The 19,494-nt window shown below is 47.5% G+C and overlaps 1 protein-coding gene across 1 annotated transcript in view; it reads right to left on the bottom strand.

Moving 5' to 3' along the window:
• The window catches only part of TGFBI (transforming growth factor beta induced), a 38,721-nt gene extending 28,728 nt beyond the window's left edge, over nucleotides 1-9,993 (bottom strand). Inside the window, exons 1-2 of the mRNA XM_003404507.4 lie at nucleotides 9,832-9,993; nucleotides 4,619-4,717 (exon numbers count right to left, since the gene is read on the bottom strand). Of these exons, the coding sequence (XP_003404555.1) occupies nucleotides 4,619-4,717; nucleotides 9,832-9,965 (233 nt within the window). The 5' untranslated portion in view covers nucleotides 9,966-9,993. The remainder of the gene's footprint in view (nucleotides 1-4,618; nucleotides 4,718-9,831) is intronic.
• Between the last annotated feature and the right edge of the window lie 9,501 nt (nucleotides 9,994-19,494).

The following is a 19,494-nucleotide window of genomic DNA, read 5'->3' as shown; positions in this document are numbered from 1 at the left end:
GTCCATGTTGTTATGTAAGGTAAGAGATCCACAGGTTCTAGGGATTGTGTTGTTGTTGTTCTTAGCTGCCGTCGAGTCGGTTCTGACTCATAGCGACCCCATGCACAACAGAACGAAGCACTGCCCAGTCCTACGCCACCCTTACAATCGTCGTTATGCTTGAGCTCATTGTTGCAGCCACTGGGTCAATCCATCTCTTTGAGGGTCTTCCTCTTTTCCACTGACCCTGTACTCTGCCAAGCATGATGTCCTTTTCCAGGGACTAATCTTCCAGACTAAGACAGGCTAGGAAGAAGGACCCGGCAGTCTACTTCTGAAAAGCATTAGCCAGTGAAAACCTTATGAATAGCAGCGGAACATTGTTCTACGGATTAGATGTAGACATCTTTGGATGCCATTATTCAGCCCACCATAGAGACTTACCCCAGACAGTACAAAGGTTCATGTATATACTTATAAGTACTCAACAGAACAAAATTCCATGTCAGCTAAGTAGCCTCTTCGGAGTTTATGAGAATGGGACAGAACCTTCAGGAAGCACTGCCTAAGTGTCAAATCTGTTATCTTGGAGCAGAGTATCAACAGGGTCCCAGTTGGCTACCAAGGGGTATGAAACAGGGAAGGAGGTGCTGGTGAGGGGCTTGGGGATGGCTGGCTTTCTTGGGTGACTTCTCACTTGCCTCTTCTGTTTCTGCCTTGAACCAGAGTTGTGGGATATATGGAAGGGAGGAAAAGGAGGGCTCTGTTTTGTTCAGCTTTACTTCCTATGTTTCTGGGCGCCCTGCTCAGAATGAGATCTACTGGAAGTAGCCCTGCCAGGTGATGGAAACACGTGGCTCTGCACCAGCTGGCTTTGGTCAAAGTTAAATCTCCAAACTTTAACTCAGCACTGAAGAAGTACTAATACATCAGCCCTTGGGCAAAGCAATGTTGCTACCAGAGAAATGGAAGTGTTCTGCCAGTGCATCTTGGCTCCAGGGAACTGGTATTGCCCTTGCGAAATGTGTTACTCATGAAATAATTTCAAGACTTTTGAAATGGACACTGGCCCCCCCGTTAGCTGCTACACTGGCTTTCCCTGTGCCACGTTTATGATGTCTGAGCTTCTGCTGTGGACTATTACAACCCCATGATGTCAGCTCCAACGTGGCCATTAAATAGCCTCCCTTTCAACAGGGCTCACACAAAGGTAGCCTGGCGAAGGGCAGCAAGATGCCCTGATCACAATTTCCTGCACCATCGCTCAAGTTCCTGCATGTGAAAAATTCATGGTTACTAATCAGACTGGGGCCTGAAATCACAGAATGGGATGCCACCTCCAGCCAGTCCCCTTTGTTTGATCAGCCAGTGCATCACTCTGGTGCTTTTTAAGATCTGAAATAAAAGCTAAAGTAACTTTCCAAGTAATAAAATTCACTCGAGTCACTAAATAGAGGCCCATTGATAACCATTGTCTGTAACAAAATCCATATGTTGGGCTTGACAAATAACACCAAAGACTCAGGTTCTTCTCTTTTGTGGAAATGCATTGAAGTTATTGTCTGAAGATCCAGGGCTAACAGCATAGCATCACCTGATGACATGACTGCCGAGCATGGTCAGTCCTCTTCTCTCCGTGGAGGTAGAGTCCAGGGCCTCACAGCAGCAGACAAGTGGCTCCAGGCTCCTGCCTCACCTGGCCTGTCCCTGTGTCTCTGTGTGACCTAACACTGTCAAGTCTTCACTCCCTGTAGTTAGTGTCCTTTGTTTTCAAGTTCAAATTCTCCTCTGGTCTTGGGTCCCTTGATGACTTATGCTTTACCTCTACCCCTTGACACTTTGCTCCCTTTCATCCCAACACACACCTTTGCCGCAGCCTCTTCCCTGGGGTCTTGCTAAGAAAATTCTTATAGTCTATGTTGGCCCAATGCTCCGATGATCCTCTTTGTTCCCGCTACCATCATGCTCCCATTTCCCAGTCTGTTCCTCACCCAAATAAATGCATCCAAGTACCCACTTTCACAAGGATGATGTCAGCTCTAGCCAGCACAGCCCTCTCCCCTTCCTTTCCTGACCACCATGGATGGCACTTAATTCTGGCCATGTGGTGGTCAGGTGGCAGCTCCTCAGAGGTCCCCATCTTGGGTGCACAAGTGAACTGCAAGGCTGCTCTTGCTAATCTCGCTCTGGGATACTAGAGATGAGCTCGGCTTCTTCCTCTTTCCCTATCTGAGTTCTCTGGATCCTTTCCAAGTCAGTTCCACCTTCCTGATGCTGCACGTGATGTTCCAGGAAGGGCCTCTCTTGTCCTGGATCATGAAGTTTTATATCCGCTCATGTTTTCCTATCCTTACTTCCTCTTTTTAAAGCTGCCTAAAACAACATTCAAGCGTTGAATGTGAATATCTCCTTCTGGCTTTGTAAGATCAGGTCAGCAGCTGGGACTGGGCACTGGGCTTGGCTTGTCTCCTCTCTAAACCTCACTTTCCCCACCCACACTTTATCCCTCTATTTCTCTCTTTTCCCAGCACCTGGGCTCCCCTATGCTCACTGGTGCAAGGCTCTGCCCCATCACACCACCACACTCTCAGAGCCAAACCTGCCCCAGAGGGGAAGGCTTGGTCAGCAAGAACTATTTTGCCAACACACGGCTGTGTTGCTTGTGCCTTGTCCTGGCACACAGATGGAAACAAATGTAGGTGACAAGAGCCAATAAACCAAGGCAACTCATCATCTATAACAGTGTCAGCCTGGCAACATCTGGGGAATGTTATCAAGCTACTGTTAACTCATCAGGGAAATGCTTCAAAATAAGAAGTGTCCTGAAATAGGATGGCAGGTGTCACCCCGTTGCCAGCCTGCCATTCCAGTGGGTCCCATTTCACAGAAACCTGAACTAACAAAAAGGCAGGAGCTTCTTGAAACCTAAGGCTATGAGATGTAGAAGAGCTGTTTCCTTGGCACCAACACTTTGGCCACCTTTCAAGAGGCAATTATGTGGGGCCTGGCTTTGTGTTTAATTGAATAACTAATTAGCTGTTCAGTTCAGTAGATAATACATGTACGTGGGAAAAAGGCAAACCTTACGCAAGGTATTCTTTTTTTTTTAATTTGGGCACCAGAGTAGGATGTGTGGTATAAAATTTGCTTCCTCTCTATTTGTCCAAAGCAGCAGGAATGGCTGCCAGTGTTTGTTCACGGAACCTGGGTGATCCGTCCTCCTAGCTCACTCAACTCTTAGCTTAGAGGCTGGACTCTCAACTAGGCAGGGAGCCAGCTGTCATGGACCTGCCCTAGGCAGGCTCCTAGGACTCTTCTGGGCTTTCCCAGCTCTGCCATGTCTCCTAATTTCCCTTGATGTATGCTAGAATTGATAGTTACCTAACAAAATCCAGGTCATAAATTGGGATATTTATTTCCAAGTGTGTTTGAAGGAAAGAGTGTTTTTCCTTCCTTTAGCTGGTTATTAAGCTAGAGATGTCCACTTAAAGGCAACGATACAAGCAATAAATTTGAAAATCTCCAGCACTGAAAAGGGTTCAACGCAGTGGCTTAGAGTCTCTTAATCCTCATCATTTGTAGACAAGAGGAAGATCAGACCTCACAAGTGACTCAAGAGGTTTCCTGCAACTCATCTTCCTGTCAGCAGGAGAGAGCCAGCTTTGAAATCTGTTGACGGTTGGCGCCAAAACAGATTAGGTTTCCCCAGAATTCTAAAAGTTTCTGTTAGAGCATGCACGCTACCCTGTTTCCACCAGGCAACCTGGCAGTGAATGTTCTCTCCCTCCATGCTGACCGAGGTATTAAGACCTACTGTAACCGTACTAGTCCACGCCCTATTGGCACTCTCAATTCTGTTGGTACAGACTAGATCTGCAAATCCTGGGGTAATAATAGTGTTGTTGCTGTTGTTAGGTGCCATCGAGTCAATTTAGACTCTTAGTGACCTAGCAGCTAGCATTTACTGGGCACTTACTACGTGCCGGGCACTGTATGCAGCCTCTTACATGCATTTTTTTTCCCATTCAGTACTTAACAACAGCCACATAAGATAGGTCCTACATTTATTCCCATTTTACAGATGAGGCAACTGAGGATCGAAAGATGAAGCAACTTGCCCAGTTAAGTGGCAGTGATAGGGTCTTAATAGGAAGCTTGAGTCTATGTTCTTAATATGTTATACTCTCTCATAATACGTGTATTTCTAAGTCTTTTCAGTTTGTCTACCTTAGTACTACATAGTAGGGGTGATGTTTTTTAGTTTAAGTTCAACAACGCGCTTTCTTTCCCTGAGTCACACGCTAGTGGCTTCTCTACTGAATATCTGTATCACTTAATGAGGATGGAAGGGTGCATGTGCACGCATGCACACACATACATTTCATGCTTTGTGAAATACCAAACCAAACCTGAAAAATAGATCTAAGTCTTGTCAGCCTGTTAAAAATGCAAAACAAAATTGGCCAGTTTACTAAAAATGCCACTCCCAAGTGCCCTGACATGTCTGCACGCATGTCTTCATGGTTCTCTGGGCAGCCTGACGTTTTAGAAGACTGGCCTAGGCCAAGGGCACTGCAGCTGGCATGCACACAGCACAGCCTCCTTGGTGGTTGGTAGTCTGGAGTGGTTAGATACTCACGTTGATTTGCCACAGATTTTCCGCTGGTACCACTGTTTGCAGTTGGTGAAGTACTTCTTGTTGGTGCCAATGAGCTTCTGCACAGCACACACATTGGGGCTGAAAATAGAAGCCACAGCATCAGCAAGATGGTCAGTGCACCTACCACACTGTGACGTTTTTCCCACCACAGTACCCTGCCCCCCGTCCACCCTGGGACATTAGAACTTCTATGATGGAGGAGATACAACCATTTCAGTGGTGGTCATCAGGAAATGGCTTGGGGGTTGACTTTGGCCCCCTTCACCTACATTTCCATCAGCCCTTCCAAATTGAAAATTGACAAAGTATATCTTGCACATCGGATATAATTTCATATAAGTATTATTTGACATGGGCAATTGATAAGTATAAATAAAAGCATCTTAAAAATTTTAGATTGCATGTTACAGATTGTGAAAACGAAAAAAGTAAAAGTCGTATATTTCCCAAGCAAAACAGCTATGAGAGAAGTCCCCAGACTTTCTCTGTACCCCATTCCACACCCAGCCAAAATTTCTACAGGCTCTAACCTGGCCTTCCAGTGCACATAGCTGGTCCCACTGTCCTGTGGGTGAGGCCGAGGTCAGGCCCTAATACCTCCCAATCAAAAACCAAACCAGTTGCTGTCAAGTTGATTCCAACTCATAGCGACCCTCCCAGGCCGCTCCATATAGAAACATACTCTGCGTCCCCAGGCCAGCTGCCTGGCCCCCAACGACAACCTATTGGGAATGTCCATGCTGGAAACTAGAGTGCATGGCCTGTGGTTATTAGGACCACTGCAGGCGACATGCTCCCATTTAACTCTGTCATTCATTACTCAGGCACCCGGGGGAGTCTCACTTCCTCACGAAGTATTCCTCCACTGCCCTAGGTGACACTCTTCCTTCCTTCTTCTCATCTGGGATACAGCTGCCATACCCTTTGTTTGATGCTGGCTACCAAACACAGCTTTGAAACCTACAACATTTATAGGCAAGTATGTTCTCTCTCCTCATTACCCTCAAAGAACCTTGATTACAGGTGCTCTGCCTTGTTCTTTCTTTTAGGTTCTATATGAATCCGAGCACTAGGTCAGGGCAGAGAAGGAGCCTGGAATAGACTTATGGAAAATACTGTTCCCAGGACCAGGAAACCCTGGTGGAGTAGTGGTTAAGTGCTACGGTGCTAACGAAAGAGTCTCGACAGCACTGTGTGGTTTTTTAGGGCCATCTAGCTCAGAAGAACTCTCAGTAACTCTGTGGAAAGCTGAGTGTCCATGCCCTGGGGTTCTGCTGGAAGCTTCTTTTCGCAGAGCCATGGGATTCTGGTGTTTTGTTCTGCTGTGCAGAATCCTGACCTGAGCCATGCTCGGGCCTAGTGCTGGCGGGACCTTCGTCAGGAGACCCTGGTGAAAGGAGGCTGCTGTGGCTGTGTGGTGACAACGGGGCGGAGGGAGGTCATGCTGAGCCTGGGGCAGGCAGTTCATCTGGCTGAATCACACACAAGTCAGAGGAAGGCAAAAGGAGCTGAGGGCTTTCACAAAACCTCTGTGCTGGGAGAGCTTCAGCTGTGATCCAAAATACAGAGCGTTTCTTTAATACCAAGTTTCTCCTGTACTTTAAAAATGTTATCAATCGACATCATTTGATGTGCACAGTGTTTTTCAGGAAGACACTGATACTGCACGGAGAGCTACACCTACCACCCCCACGGTATGGGCTGCAGGAAATCGGTCTGTTCTTAAGTATGCATTCAGATTATCGAGTTAGGGGGTCATTCTGATTTGCTACTTCTTTGCCCTGTCTCTTCTATCACACGGCTGTCACCTCTTGTCCAACTTGTTGTTTAATAAGCAAAGGTGAGTTGGCTAAGGAGCCACAGCAAATGCTAGTGAGTTGATGCAGGAACCTGAGAGTGAGGGAACATAAGCCCAGAGAAGAAACCACAAACCAGGTGAGGAGAGCCCACATCTCCTAGACCCCGGTGAGTCTAAACACCTTGCTTCCCTGCTTGCTACCTAGGAGTCACAGGTTACAAGCGCTGTCAAACAATCTCTGAAGAGTCCCTACTGGCCATATGCCACACCTGAGGTATTGTTCGTTGCTACACAACCTCAAAAGTTCTTTCATATGACCGAGTAGGAAACAATTACTGTCAATGAATTCCCTGCAACTGTCCGTGGGTGTCTGGCGAATCTTCAGTGAGTCTCTTGTGGGTGCAGCGCCAACATCCCCTTGAGAAGGAGTTTCCACTGCTGCTGCCCTTTGTGACAGGAGCGGAGGCTGGGGGCTGCTCCCTCTCACATCAGGATAGGCTGTGTATAGAGGAAATCTATGCTGAAGTCTCACTGAAATGAGCAAGCCAAGGAAGCATTTCTGGGCCTTCTTCCCCGAGCTTAACAACGTTGTAAATGTGGACTTGACAACTAAGTGCTTCAGGAAACTGTCCAGCTTTTGGTTGCTGGTATTTGGAAGCGTCATCGGGTTTTAACTTCTCTCTTTTTTGTATTTCCTTTCTTTTTTTTCTTTTCTATAGCAACACAGACACAGTCGGGAGTCAAGAGACTACGTCACAGTCACAGTCACGCTTCTCCCAACAGCTCTGTGTCTGGACTAAGTCACTCTACCTCACTAAGCTGCAGTTTCTCTGACTGTAAAATGACAACACGGACAATAGATCGCACTGTGTTGTTGTGAAGATGAAAGCAAAAGTGGTGTTGGGTGATAAAGCCTGGCACAGGACAAGGTACAATTGTCATTTCTTCCTTCACATCTTGGAGCACGCTGATTTCCTTAAAATAGCGAGGAGGTTTTTCCTTCCTTCCCACCAGTCCTTGATTTGAGTGAGGTGTTGGACCGTGAACGTGGTTATCCATTTTGCACAGGGTGCCACACCCACACGTGCGAGGCCAGGCGGCCCTGTGGGACAGTCAGCTCGGAGTAAACGCAACCGTAACTGCAATCGTTTTGTCCTGGTCCCTTTGCCGGTGGATCCAGGCTTTTCTTGGGGGGGGGGCCCACTTGTGATTTCTTAGAGCCCATAACAGATCACCATAGGCCTTTCAAACTGCACCGCGAGAAGCTAATCGAGAGGATTAGCCTGCAGGGCTATGGTGGGGAGTTGATCTAATATCTGAAACTCACAGTAAAGAGCGTCTGCATTTTTAAAAAAGGAAAGGGGGCTCATTTTCCAGTGGCTCTTCTGGACTCTGAAGGAAAGGAGGTTTGCTATAGAGATGATCCTTAGTGGGAGGGATCTTCTCTTAACTTAGTAGCTAAGCCACAGAAGGAATAGATGCCTCTCAGGCAGACTGTGGCACCCAAACATGACAAGCTTCATTGGCAAGGAAGGTAGAGGGACTAAGGTGAGCTGGGCAGGGATAGTACAAATGCCAGTTACTCACATTTTGACTTTCAAGTCTCATATCCCTCTTGCCTTTCTGACTTATCCCCCTCGCTCTCTAGCATACACACAGCCTAAGTCAAATGTGATTCTCCCACTTCCCTAGGCCGGCGTGATAAGAAGCCGGCGTGATAGTCCCCAGTATTCTCCTCTTTCCAGGTTGTGACTGAGGCATGGCCTGGCTTGATTTCACTCTGCAGAGTGGCTGGACTTACTCCCAGGACAGCCCTCCTGCCCCTGCCGCCAGCCCTGAGAACCTGAAAGGCTAGGTAAGACCATAAAGCCTCAGGCAGAGGAAACAAGTGTAACTAGTGTGAACAAGGGTGAACAAGTGTCCCTCTGAGCACTCCTAGCTGTAGGGAGCCATGGCTTTATAAGGGCCTATGAAGTCATCTCTAGTCACCTCCTTCTAGTGAGTTTTGAGGTCACTTGGGGTTCAGTGGTAGAATTCTTGCCTTCCACAAAGGAGACCTGAGTTGATTCCCGACCAACGCACCTTCTGCACAGCATCACGCATCTGTCAGCGGAGGCTTGTGTGTGGCTATCATCCTGAACAAGTTTCAGAGCAGTTTTCAGACTAAGACATACTAGGAAGAAAGGCCTGGCAATCTACTTCCAAAAGTCAACTGAAGGAAACCCTATGGATCACAACAGTCAGACTGATAACCAATCATGGGGATGGCATTTCGTTCTGTTGTGCATGGGGCTGCTATGAGTCAGGGGCCAACTTGATGGCAGCTAACAACAGCTTAGGGAGTTTTGATCCAACTATAAATCCACTCGGTCACTGGAGGGCTGGTCATGGCCTGGGTTTGAATGCCAGGTCCCAAAGACATTTGAGCATGACTCTACTCACATAGTTTTTCCCAGTTATTAAAAAAAAAAAGGTTGGTACAACCAGGTAGGCTGGAAGCCGCACGAAAGCCTGGCTATGTGTGGCCTGGCTTTGGATGTAGAAATATTGCCCACCTCTGCCTGGGTCTATGCCAGGGTCTCCACCAGGTCAGACCCTCTGCCTGGGTTTGCCTCCTAAAGCCAACACATCTTCACTGTCTCACAGGAATACCTACAATGATAATGTCCCACATTTACAAACCCAGCTATTGCTTTAAGACAGATGACAATCCGGGCTCCAGTGTATACTGGAGGACCATAGAAAAGTGGTGTATCCTCTCTGGACTCGGTTTCCCCATCTGTACAATGTGTGAGGGCCCAGTGAATTCCCCTGCTCTACATCTGGCAGGGGAGAGGGCACCTACCTACCCTTGCTGGGCCCAAGAGCACCATCTCGTGCCAGGTGATAGGCTCAGGCCATGGGACAGGTGACCAGAAGTCTGGGCCGTGTATGCTGCCTCCTGTTCTCCTCCTACTCTCATTCTGGAGTCCCTGGACAAGGACCTCAAGGGTTCCGAATGTGTGCACTGCTGGGTGGGCTTCCTCTCTGCCCTGGCTACCTTCCCATGGGGATTCTGGGCTGAGAGCTACCAACTCGCCCGTCCTCCTGTCGGCTGGGAGGTGAGGTTGAAAGCCTGGCCCATTGCACTCTCTTTGCTTGAGTGGGGGGGTCGTGACACAGTTCCCTCAACCCCTTCCTCTACTGTGCGGCTGCCGCTGTCTTTCCCTCTATCGGCACCCACTATCCTACCCTCCACCTTTTGCAGGGCCGGTCTCTCCGAGCCCCCCATGCTGCCTGCTTTTCATTCGGGCTTTGTCCCCTGCTCCCCCAGACCGCGGCGATGCCCCAGGCGTCCGCGCGGACCCAGGGCTTTCCGTCCCTTCTCCAACTCCAGCAGGGAGAATCGGCTTACCCGTGCTGCCGGCCCCGGAGCCGGCTGTGCTGCAGCACCAGCTGGTAGGGCGACTTGGCGGGTCCCTCCAGGCTCGCGGCCGGGCCCAGGGCGAGCGCCAGGGCGAGGGGCAGCAGCCGCACGAGAAGCGCCATGGAGTCGGAGGACGCGCGCTGACCGACCAGCTACGGGCGAGTGAGCGGGCGGCTCCGGGGAAGTGAGAGCGCCTCCACCGCCCCCGCCAGGTTAAGTAAGCGGCGAGCGGGAGGGCGCGGCGGCGAGGGGCGGGGAAGCCGGCCGCTGGCGCGGGGAGGGAGGGCGGCCCGAGGCGCCTGTGCGGCCCGCCCCGCTCGCCGACCCCCACAGGCCTCCCGGCTCCGCTCTGAACCCATTCACTCGCATTCTTCCTGGCTCACTCACTCCCCACTGAACTCTCCTCGCTCACGTCCTCTCTCCCTCCCTCCCCTCACCAACCTGGCTCAAAGGGCGAGGCTGACTCCTCTTCAAAAGGGAGTGGTCTGTGAGTGAGGAGCAGTTGTCTCTGAAGCTCCTCTCAAACTTAACACCCTCCCCGGGTCCTGCACCGCCCTGAGCCCAAAGACCCTGCACTGATCTGAGGCCGTAAGGAGTGAGGGAAGGGGGCCCATTCTGATCCCGAGAATACTAATTCCCATTCCAGAAGCCCTCTCCATGTCCCGTCTTGCTAATTGAAAGAGAGACAGAGTACATCTTAAGATTGGCAGAAGCCAGAAATGAGGGGCAGGTTTTGTTAGGCTTCCAAATTACTCTTGGAAACGTTCTGGAAGGGTGGGGTGCATCACCTTGGTATTCACACATTATCGCTTTCAATATACATCTTGGGAGCACAACATGCCAGATAAATGCTGCTTAGAGATTGAAAAGACAAGTTTCTGCCCTGGAGGAGCTCAGAGTAAGTAAACAAATCATCACACGGTTGAAAGGTAAGTACTCACCCAAGCGGTTATAAATCACCCTCCGGTTAGCTGCTCTGCTACCTCTGAAAAGACAAACATAAATGAGACCCAGGCCCCTTCTGAAAAAAACTCACGGTGGTGGTGGGGGGATCCGCATCCCCCCCCAAAAAAGTGCCATGGAGAGGGGCAGGCTGGGGAGCTTTGAAACCGAGGGGAGGCACCTGACCCTGACAGGCGGTGACGTCTGCTCTTAGGCTTGAAGTATGAGAAGGAGTTAGGTCAGCAAAATAAGGCATGCATTCAGGAAGTCAGGTTATTCAGTTGGCAAAAGTGTAGGAAGGTGGGATCAAAGGGAGGGGGGGAGGACCCAGACCCAGGTGCCAGGCTAAGAGTCCTGAAGGTGATAGGGAAGCAGGCAAGTGACATGATCAGTGTCATGCATAGGCTGTGAGTGAATCAGATAAAATAAGGCAAGACTCAGGCAGGAAGATCAGGCCACCATGAGTGGGTAGGTGATGGAAGGCTTGAACTATGGCAGAGGAGGGGGGATGGAGAGAGGCGGGCGAATTCAAGGGCCGTCTGAAAGATAGCAGACTCAGCCAAATTTGGAGATTGTATATAGGGAGTGGATACCCTGGTGGCATAGTGGTTAAGTGCTACAGCTGCTAACCAAGAGGTCGGCAGTTTGAATCCACCAGGCACTCCTTGGAAACTCTATGGGGCAGCTCTAGTCTGTCCTATAGGGTCGCTATGAGTCGGAATCGACTCAATGGCAGTGGGTTTGGTTGGTTTGGTATATAGGGAGTAGTAGTGAAAGAGGAGTCAAGGACAATTAAGGTGTTTCAGGCATGGGCATCTTGGTGGACGGAGGAGCCGTTTTTAGAACTAGGGATGTGGAAAGAGGTGTAGGTTTGTTGGGAAAGGGTGCGTGATTTTCGACACACTGAGTTTGAGGTGCTTGTGGTTCATCCAGGCGGAGTGTCCTGTGGGCAGCTGGCTCGAAAGATCTGAATCTCAAGTGAGGGAGCTAGGATGGAGATTCAGACCTGGGAGTCATCTGTGGCCTGTAGGAAGCTGAAGCTGTGAGAGTGGGTGAGTCCCCAGTGAGGGCAGATGGAGCAAGAGGTGGGATGATGGCAGAAGATGAACAGGAGGGATGAGAGCAAAGGAGGGTTGAGGGTCAGTAGGAGGAAATCAATTTGGAGTGAGGAGCTGTCATGGAGGGAGGAGAGTCCTAGAAGGAGGGATCTGTTAGCAGTGAATAATGCTGTACACATGACAGATCTGAAGAGTGTCTTCTGTATCTGTAACAGAGAGATCACTGGGGACTTGGCTGTAGGGAATAGCTTCAGGGCAGTGGGGAGGCTGAAGCCAGATGATGGTGGCTTGAGGGAGAAGAGGACATGAGATGATGGAGACAACATTGTTGTTGTTAGGTGCCATCAAGTCAGTTCTGACTCATAGCAACCCTATGTACAACAGAACAAAATACTGCCCAGTCCTGCAGCACCCTCACAATCAGTGTTATGCTTGAACCCACTGTTACAGCCACTGTGCCAATCCATCTCATTGAGGGTCTTCCTCTTTTTCACTAACTCTCTACTTTACCAAGCATGATGTCTTCCTTCTCCAGAGGCTGATCCCTCCTGATAACATGTCCAAAACATGTGAGACATAGTCTCGCCATCCTTGCTTCTAAGGAAAATTCTGGTTTTACTTCTTCCAAGACAGATTTGTTCGTTCTTTTGGCAGTCCATGGTATGTATTCAGTATCCTTTACCAATACCCCAATTCAAAGGTGTCAATTCTTCTCCCATCTTCCTTATTCATCATCTAGCTTTCACATGCATATGAGGCAATTAAAAACACCGTGGTTTGGGTGGGTACACCTTAGTTTTCAAGGTGACATCTTTGCCTTTAAACACTTCTTAACATATTCAAGAGAGGCTTGAATATGTTAAAAAGCTGATGAAAAGAAGGTGAAAAGGAAGAGGGCAGAGCCATGGAAGAGAGGAAACAGAGTGAAGGAAGGTCAGAAGCAAAGGGGGGCATGAAATGGATGGAGCAGCTTAGAGCTGGAGTAGCGATGGAATACTGAGGACCTGAGTTGGGAGACTGGTGGGGGGAGTGCAGAGGAGACAGGTTTTCTCCTTCTCACTAAAGGAGATTTTAGTGGTAGCATTGACTAGACATAAGACATGGGAAGTGCTTGGTTATGGAGGATAAGGGAAAGGGAGGAGGCAGATACAACTGCGAGGCATGCAGCTGGGATGACTGGATGCACGGACGGGGCATACAGGTGAAGGTGCACATTTGGGTGCGTGAGGACACTTCAATTGTATTCACATTGTGCCACCTGCATTTCCAGGGTAAAGATGTCCAGGAGGGAGCTGCACTCAAGGTCTGGAGTTCAAAAGAAGTGTGAGGGCTGGAGATGCAGATTTGAGAATCACTAGTGTACAGTTTTTTTTGTGTGTAGTGTACAGGAAACCCTGGTGGCATAGTGGTTTAGTGCTGTGGCTGCTAACCAAAAGGTCAGTGGTTTGAATCCACCAGGCGCTCCTTGGAAACTCTGTGGGGCAGTTCTACTCTGTCCTATAGGGTCACTATGAGTTGGAATCCACTGGAGGGCAACGGGTTTGTTTGTTTTTTTCTTTTTGTAGTGTACAGGAGTCCCTGGGTGGTGTAAATGGTCAAGCACTGTACTACTAGGTTGGCGGTTTGAACCCATCCAGAAGTGCCTTGGGGAACAGGCCTGGTGATTTGCTTGCAAAAGGTCACAGCCTTGAAAATCCTATGAAGCAATTCTACTATGCATACATAGGGTCACCACGAGTCACACTCGATTCAATGGGAGCTAACAGCATGCATGTCATGGCTGAGTCCAGGGACTGGATGAGCTCCCTTAGGGAGCATGTGTTGGAAGAGATGAGGAGGAAGAGGAGAAAGGATGGCAGGGCAGAGCCCTGGGGAGAACCAAACTAGAGAGGCTGAGGAGCAGACAGAGAAGGAAGTCTGAACGGACAGAGAGGCCCAGAGAGATCCAGAGAGGCCACAGGAGAACATTTCAAAGATAGCCACCATCATTGCCAGGTAGGGCAGAGAGTTCAAGCTGGATCATACCAATGAGTGGTTTCTAATGGTCCGTTGGCAGTCAGGAAACCAAAGATTACTAGGTTATAGAAAGTTTCCTGGAACATTCTAACCCAAGCCTTTATCTTCTGCAACAAAGACTAGGGGATGCTCTACACTCTAACCTTGGGGAAAGCCATATCCTTCCCCGATGCAAACTTGCTACCCTAGATTGTGGGGGTCAGCCTCAGTGCTGGGGGCTTCCACTACTTTGAAAGAAATGACTCCTGTACTCTCTGCGACAAGTTGGGGTCCAAACTGCTCACTAGTGAGGATTGCCAAACACATACTTTAGTCTGGATTAAGCAGACTTTCTCTCCAAAACAAATTTTGAGGGAGAGAATGCTGCTTATGCTCTGAGTTTGGGCTCCTGGGATTTGGTTTCACTTTGCCTATGAATCATTTTTCTCATTGTGGTATTTATTATCCTTTTATTTTTTTTTCTGGAGCCTCAAGGGAGAAAATCCAGGGAACAGAGTAGGAAGAACTAGTGATTTACACACACATACACACACACACTCCTGTCTGCTGCATTTCTACTTGGTTAGTGGTCAGGCAAAAAGAGGTGTCAGGGCAATGACCCCTTCAGTGAGTACAGATGTATGGTCCCTGTCATGGATTGAATTGTGTTCCCCCAAAATATGTGTCAACTTGGTTAGGCGTTGATTCCCAGTACTATGTGCTTGTCCACCATTTTATCATTTGATGAGATTTTCTTACGTGTTATAAATCCTATCACTATGATGTTAATAAGATGGATTAGTGGCAGTTATATTGATGAGACCTACAAGATTAGACAGTGTCTTAAGCCAATCTCTTTTGAGATGTAAAAGAGGGAAGCAAGCAGAGAGACAGGGACCTCATATCACCAAGACAGCAGAGTGAGTCCTTTGGACCTGGGGTTCCTGCACAGAAAAGCTCCTAGTCCAGGGGAAGATTGATGACAAGGACCTTCCTCCAGAACTGACAGAGAAAGCCTTCCCCTGGAGCTGATGCCTGAATTTGGACTTCAAGCCTACTGGACTGTGAGAGAATAAACTTCTGTTTGTTAAAGCAGCACTAGATGACTAAGACAGTCCCTAAGTCACGAGTTGGGAAGACTGGGCTGGCCGGCTTGAGGTCCAGAGCACACAGATCCCAATGGGTTGATTGCAGAGTATGAGCTGCTGTGAAAATAACCCACTTATAAAATTGGGGTGCTCTTGACTAAGGAAAGAAACTTCCTGGGAAGGTATGTGATAAGATGGATGAAGCACCCTTGACAATTTTGCTTGATGGTCTAGATTTGTAGCTTGTGCCCCCTAGCTAAGATCCACCAAGTAAATGCCAGCCTTGCCTGAGCAATGGTATTGCTATGGCAGAGTTGTTGAGTGTAGGCTCTAGAGGCAGGTAACCTGGGTTCAAGTCTGCTACTTATTCGTTGTGTGGCCTTGGACAAGTTGTTCTACCTCTCTGAGTCTCAACTGCTGCATTTATAACATTGAGATGATAAAACTGACTTTATAGGACTGTAGGGTAGATTATATGACATAACTCAAGTAAATGTGAGTTATTATTATTATTACCTTTCCCCAGTAATTGTTCTATATATATTAGAGGTCACTGAAAAAATAAAGTTCAGCACCTAGAGAAGTAATTAACTGAAATGTTCATTTAATTGATTGAAAGAAAATAAGTTATACATTTCAACTGACGGCTTGGTATAGGGTATTGGGAAGCATCCAAAGAGATTCACACTGAGACTGAATCCTAGGGAAGCATTTGGCTGCATCACAATTTCTAGGAAAGATGGCCTTTGTGCATGAGAGGCTGGGAGGTGCCCCAGCCTCTAGCTCTTCCTCTAGCAAGATTTAGTGGCTTTGGGGCAAGTCAGATAATCTTGCTGGACCTCACTTGCTTCATCCGTAAAGCTAACATTCAGTGACTTGAGTTTTTCCGTGAGCTCAGTGAAGCGATTACAGTAATACTTCATTTACTGTTTAGATGTGAAAAAATTCCACTGCTCTGCCCCATCACCCAGCCTCCTCTCCAAAACTCTAAAATACAGAACGCTGTGGATATAAACACGTTCCCCACCAGAGGCTGCTGCTTCTTTGGGGTGTTTTGTTCCACAGGACAAGGGCCAGGGGTGATGCTGCTGGAGAAAGGAAGGAGCAGGGATCCTCCATCCCCCAATGACCCGGAGCCAACTGGGGGAAACGCAGCATACTAAAGACCTTTCATTTAGGGAGGATTTTTTTCTTTCTTTCCATATTAATTTAAAAGGAGAAAGAAAGGCTTGTTTAGAACAATAATTACTAGACTTTTTTCAGGCATTTTATAAAAATGAGTACATTCACAATCTGTGGAGCATATAAGATCATCAAAATACAGTTTAATTTTTGAAAATAACCCTGTAGTGCACTAAAACATGGCTTAAACATTACGATGAATTAGTAGTTCCAACAAGTTCCTCACAAAGGAACCCAAGAAAGAAAGTGGTTCTGGGAATGTCGGTGGGAACACTGGCATTGGCAGCCTGACCATCTCTTTTCTCCCACCCTCCTCAAGTTTCTTGGTGATCAGGCATCAGTAGATATAGCTGACACGGTCAAAATAATTTCTGGAGGGTGCTGAGCCTTTTTAATTTGCTACCGTGTAACTAATTTTTTTTTTTTTTTAACTAATTAGGGAGCTCTTAATTCAGTTCCGTAAAACTTGCCAGGAAACCCTGGTGGCGTAGTGGTTAAGTGTTATGACTGCTAACCAAAAGGCTGGCAGTTTGAATCTACCAGGAGCTGTTGGAAGCTCTATGGGGCAGTTATACTCTGTCCTACAGAGTCACTAGGGAGGAAGAAGGGTGGTTTTGGCATGAGTTATCCAAATTAAATGAGTATGTGAATCAAAGTCTTAGAATTTTTTTTACTCTGCCATCTTCCTTGTCTAACACACAGCACTTAGATCAATACTTCGTATGCAGCAGCTGTTGCCTCCATTGAAAAAAAAATTGAAGAAACATCCTAACTTACTACAATTAAGGGGTTATTATAGTCACATTTCTACCTCCCATCTATCAGTTTGTTCTACTTTGGTGGCTTGCTTGTTGCTATAATGATGGAAGCTATGCCATTGCTTTATCAATGCCAGTGAGGCCACCTATGGTGGACAGGTTTCTGGGGCACTCCCAGACTAAAACAGACTAGGAAGAAAGCCCTTGTGAGCTACTTCTAAAAATCAGCCAATAATAACAGTATGGATCACAATAGAATATTGTCTGATATAGTGCTGGAAGATGAGCTCCCTTGGGTTGGAAGGCACTAAAAATACACAACAGTGGACTCGTGCATACCAACAATCATGAAGATGGTGTAAGACCAGGCAATGTTTCATTCTGTCACACATAATGTTGCCAGGAGTTGGAGGTGACTCGAAGGCACCTAAGAACAACAACATATTCACATTTAAAGAATTTTGGGTTTGGTTTTTTAAGGATTTTTTACAACTTTGACACTCAAAATGTGATCCTTGGATAGCAGCATCAACACCACTCGGGAATTTGTAGGAAATGCAGAGTCCCAAGTGCTCCTCAGACCTACTGAGTCAGAATCTGTATTTTAACAAGACTGTCAGCTTGGTTTGTATGCGCATCAAGATTTGAGAAGCATAGGCCTATAAAAAACCCTGTTGCCCTTGGGTTGATTCTGACTCATAGCGACCCTACAGGACAGAGTAGAACTGCCTCATACAGTTTCCAAGGAGCGGCTTGTGGATTCAAACTCCTGACCTTTTGCTTAGCAGTCGAGCTCTTAACCACTATGCAAACAGGGCTGTCATGTTAAATAGCTAAGAGTTTAAAATAGGATTTGATTTATGTAAAACTTTTCAGGCATATAGCCACTGACAAAAAGAAATACTTCTGAAAATTGGTACCGATCCAATGACCACAGAGGAACTCTGAGCTGTGCTGAGACCAGGCAGTGATTCCTCAGCTGCTGGCTGTGTGGATCACGGATGCCTCTGTGACTGGCAAATGGGTTTTTCTTTCCATCCAGTTATTGGATATTCGGTGACTTCCACACACTGAACAGGGAAAGGAAATTGGGTTCAGCTCGGGTCACCTTCCACGCTCTTTTCTCCTTTCAGAGCCTCCAAAGGCAGGGAGGGCATGGTTCACAGATCTGTAGCAGCAAGAGCTTAAGGCCCCACGACTGAAGGGAACAGAACAGCAGTCACAGCCCTCAAATGGCATTGGGTCTAAAGTGTTTACTTTCCTCAATGACTTGCAGTTTTCACAATGTTGCCAAACAGTGGTTTTCTGAATCAGGGTTTACCTAATGCTACTTGTTGGGTAGAATTCAACTTTATTTTCCAGGGAAATTGATTTTTTGCAAGATGATTGCATTGATTTGTCTCACAAACTATCTGAAAGGAGCACTTCTAGTGTTGCTTTAATTGTCTGACCTTGAGTACTTTTGTGGAGTGATGCTCACAGTGGGTAACTCCTCCAGAAAAGCATCAGTTTGGGGTTCAGAGCTTATCCACACCTTTTCTCTGCCCTCCTCAAGCTTTCTTGCATGGAGGGCATCCAAAAGGCCTCCAGAGAACAAGACACCACCTGGCGGCAGTGCATCCCAATGGCAAGCAATCCCCACCGCCCCCTGATCCAGTGCCTCTTCTTCATTTCTTCATTCCTACTAATGACACTGCCACAGGTTGGAAACTTCAAAGGCAATTTTGTCACTCACCATTTTCTTGCCCCCCTATAACATGCCATCAGTCACCAGGACCCTACAAGTCTCCTTCCCATACCTTCCTTGTTGTTGTTCTTAGCTGCTGTCAAGTCAACCCCTGACTCATGGTGACCCCATGCCCAACGGAACAAAACACTGCCCAGTCCTGTGCCATCTCCATGATGGATTGCGGATTGGACCACTGTGATCCATAGGGTTTTCACTGGCTGATTTTCAAAAGTAGGCCTTTCTTTCTAGTCTGTCTTAGTCTGAAAGCTCTGCTGAAACCTGTTCAGCATCATAGCAACACTCAAGCCTCCACTGACAGACAGATCACTGACAGATAAATCTTTCCTAGATGTTTCCATTCCCCAGCTCTACCACTTGAATAGACCAGATTCCATTGCCTCCCCTCTCACCACTGTAGTCCCCAGCCAGTCTCCTTGACATCACCTCCCACCTCTACCCCCAGCCCCAGCCATCCATCTTCCCTAACACTGCCTGTCTTAGCTTCCTTAAACACTTCCACCGAACCATTGCTCTTTAGGAAACCCCTGATGGTTCCCTGTTGGTTATGAAAAATTACAAAACTCTACGCCTGCTTCTTTCTTTTTTTTTTCTTTGCCTGGTTAAAAAGAGAAACCTACACATATTAAAAAAAAAAAAAAAAAAACCTAGGAAAATGCTGAAAACCATAGGTAAACCAAAAAAACCAAACCCATTGCCATCAAGTCTATTCTGACTCGTAGCGACCCTATAGGACAGAGTAGAACTGCCCCATAGAGTTTCCAAGGTAGACAAGATAATAAAAATTATGAGTAAACCCCACACCAAAAGATACATTTTGCTGTATAGTCCCTTTTCTATTGTACCTGGCTTCTAACCCCTTTTGATCCATCTCCTGCTTT

This window comes from Loxodonta africana, chromosome 2 (genome assembly GCF_030014295.1).
Source record: "Loxodonta africana isolate mLoxAfr1 chromosome 2, mLoxAfr1.hap2, whole genome shotgun sequence".
NCBI classification, from domain to species: domain Eukaryota; kingdom Metazoa; phylum Chordata; class Mammalia; order Proboscidea; family Elephantidae; genus Loxodonta; species Loxodonta africana.
The sequence above is the reverse complement of the archived record's forward strand: the minus strand, read 5'-3'. Positions and strand labels throughout refer to the sequence as shown.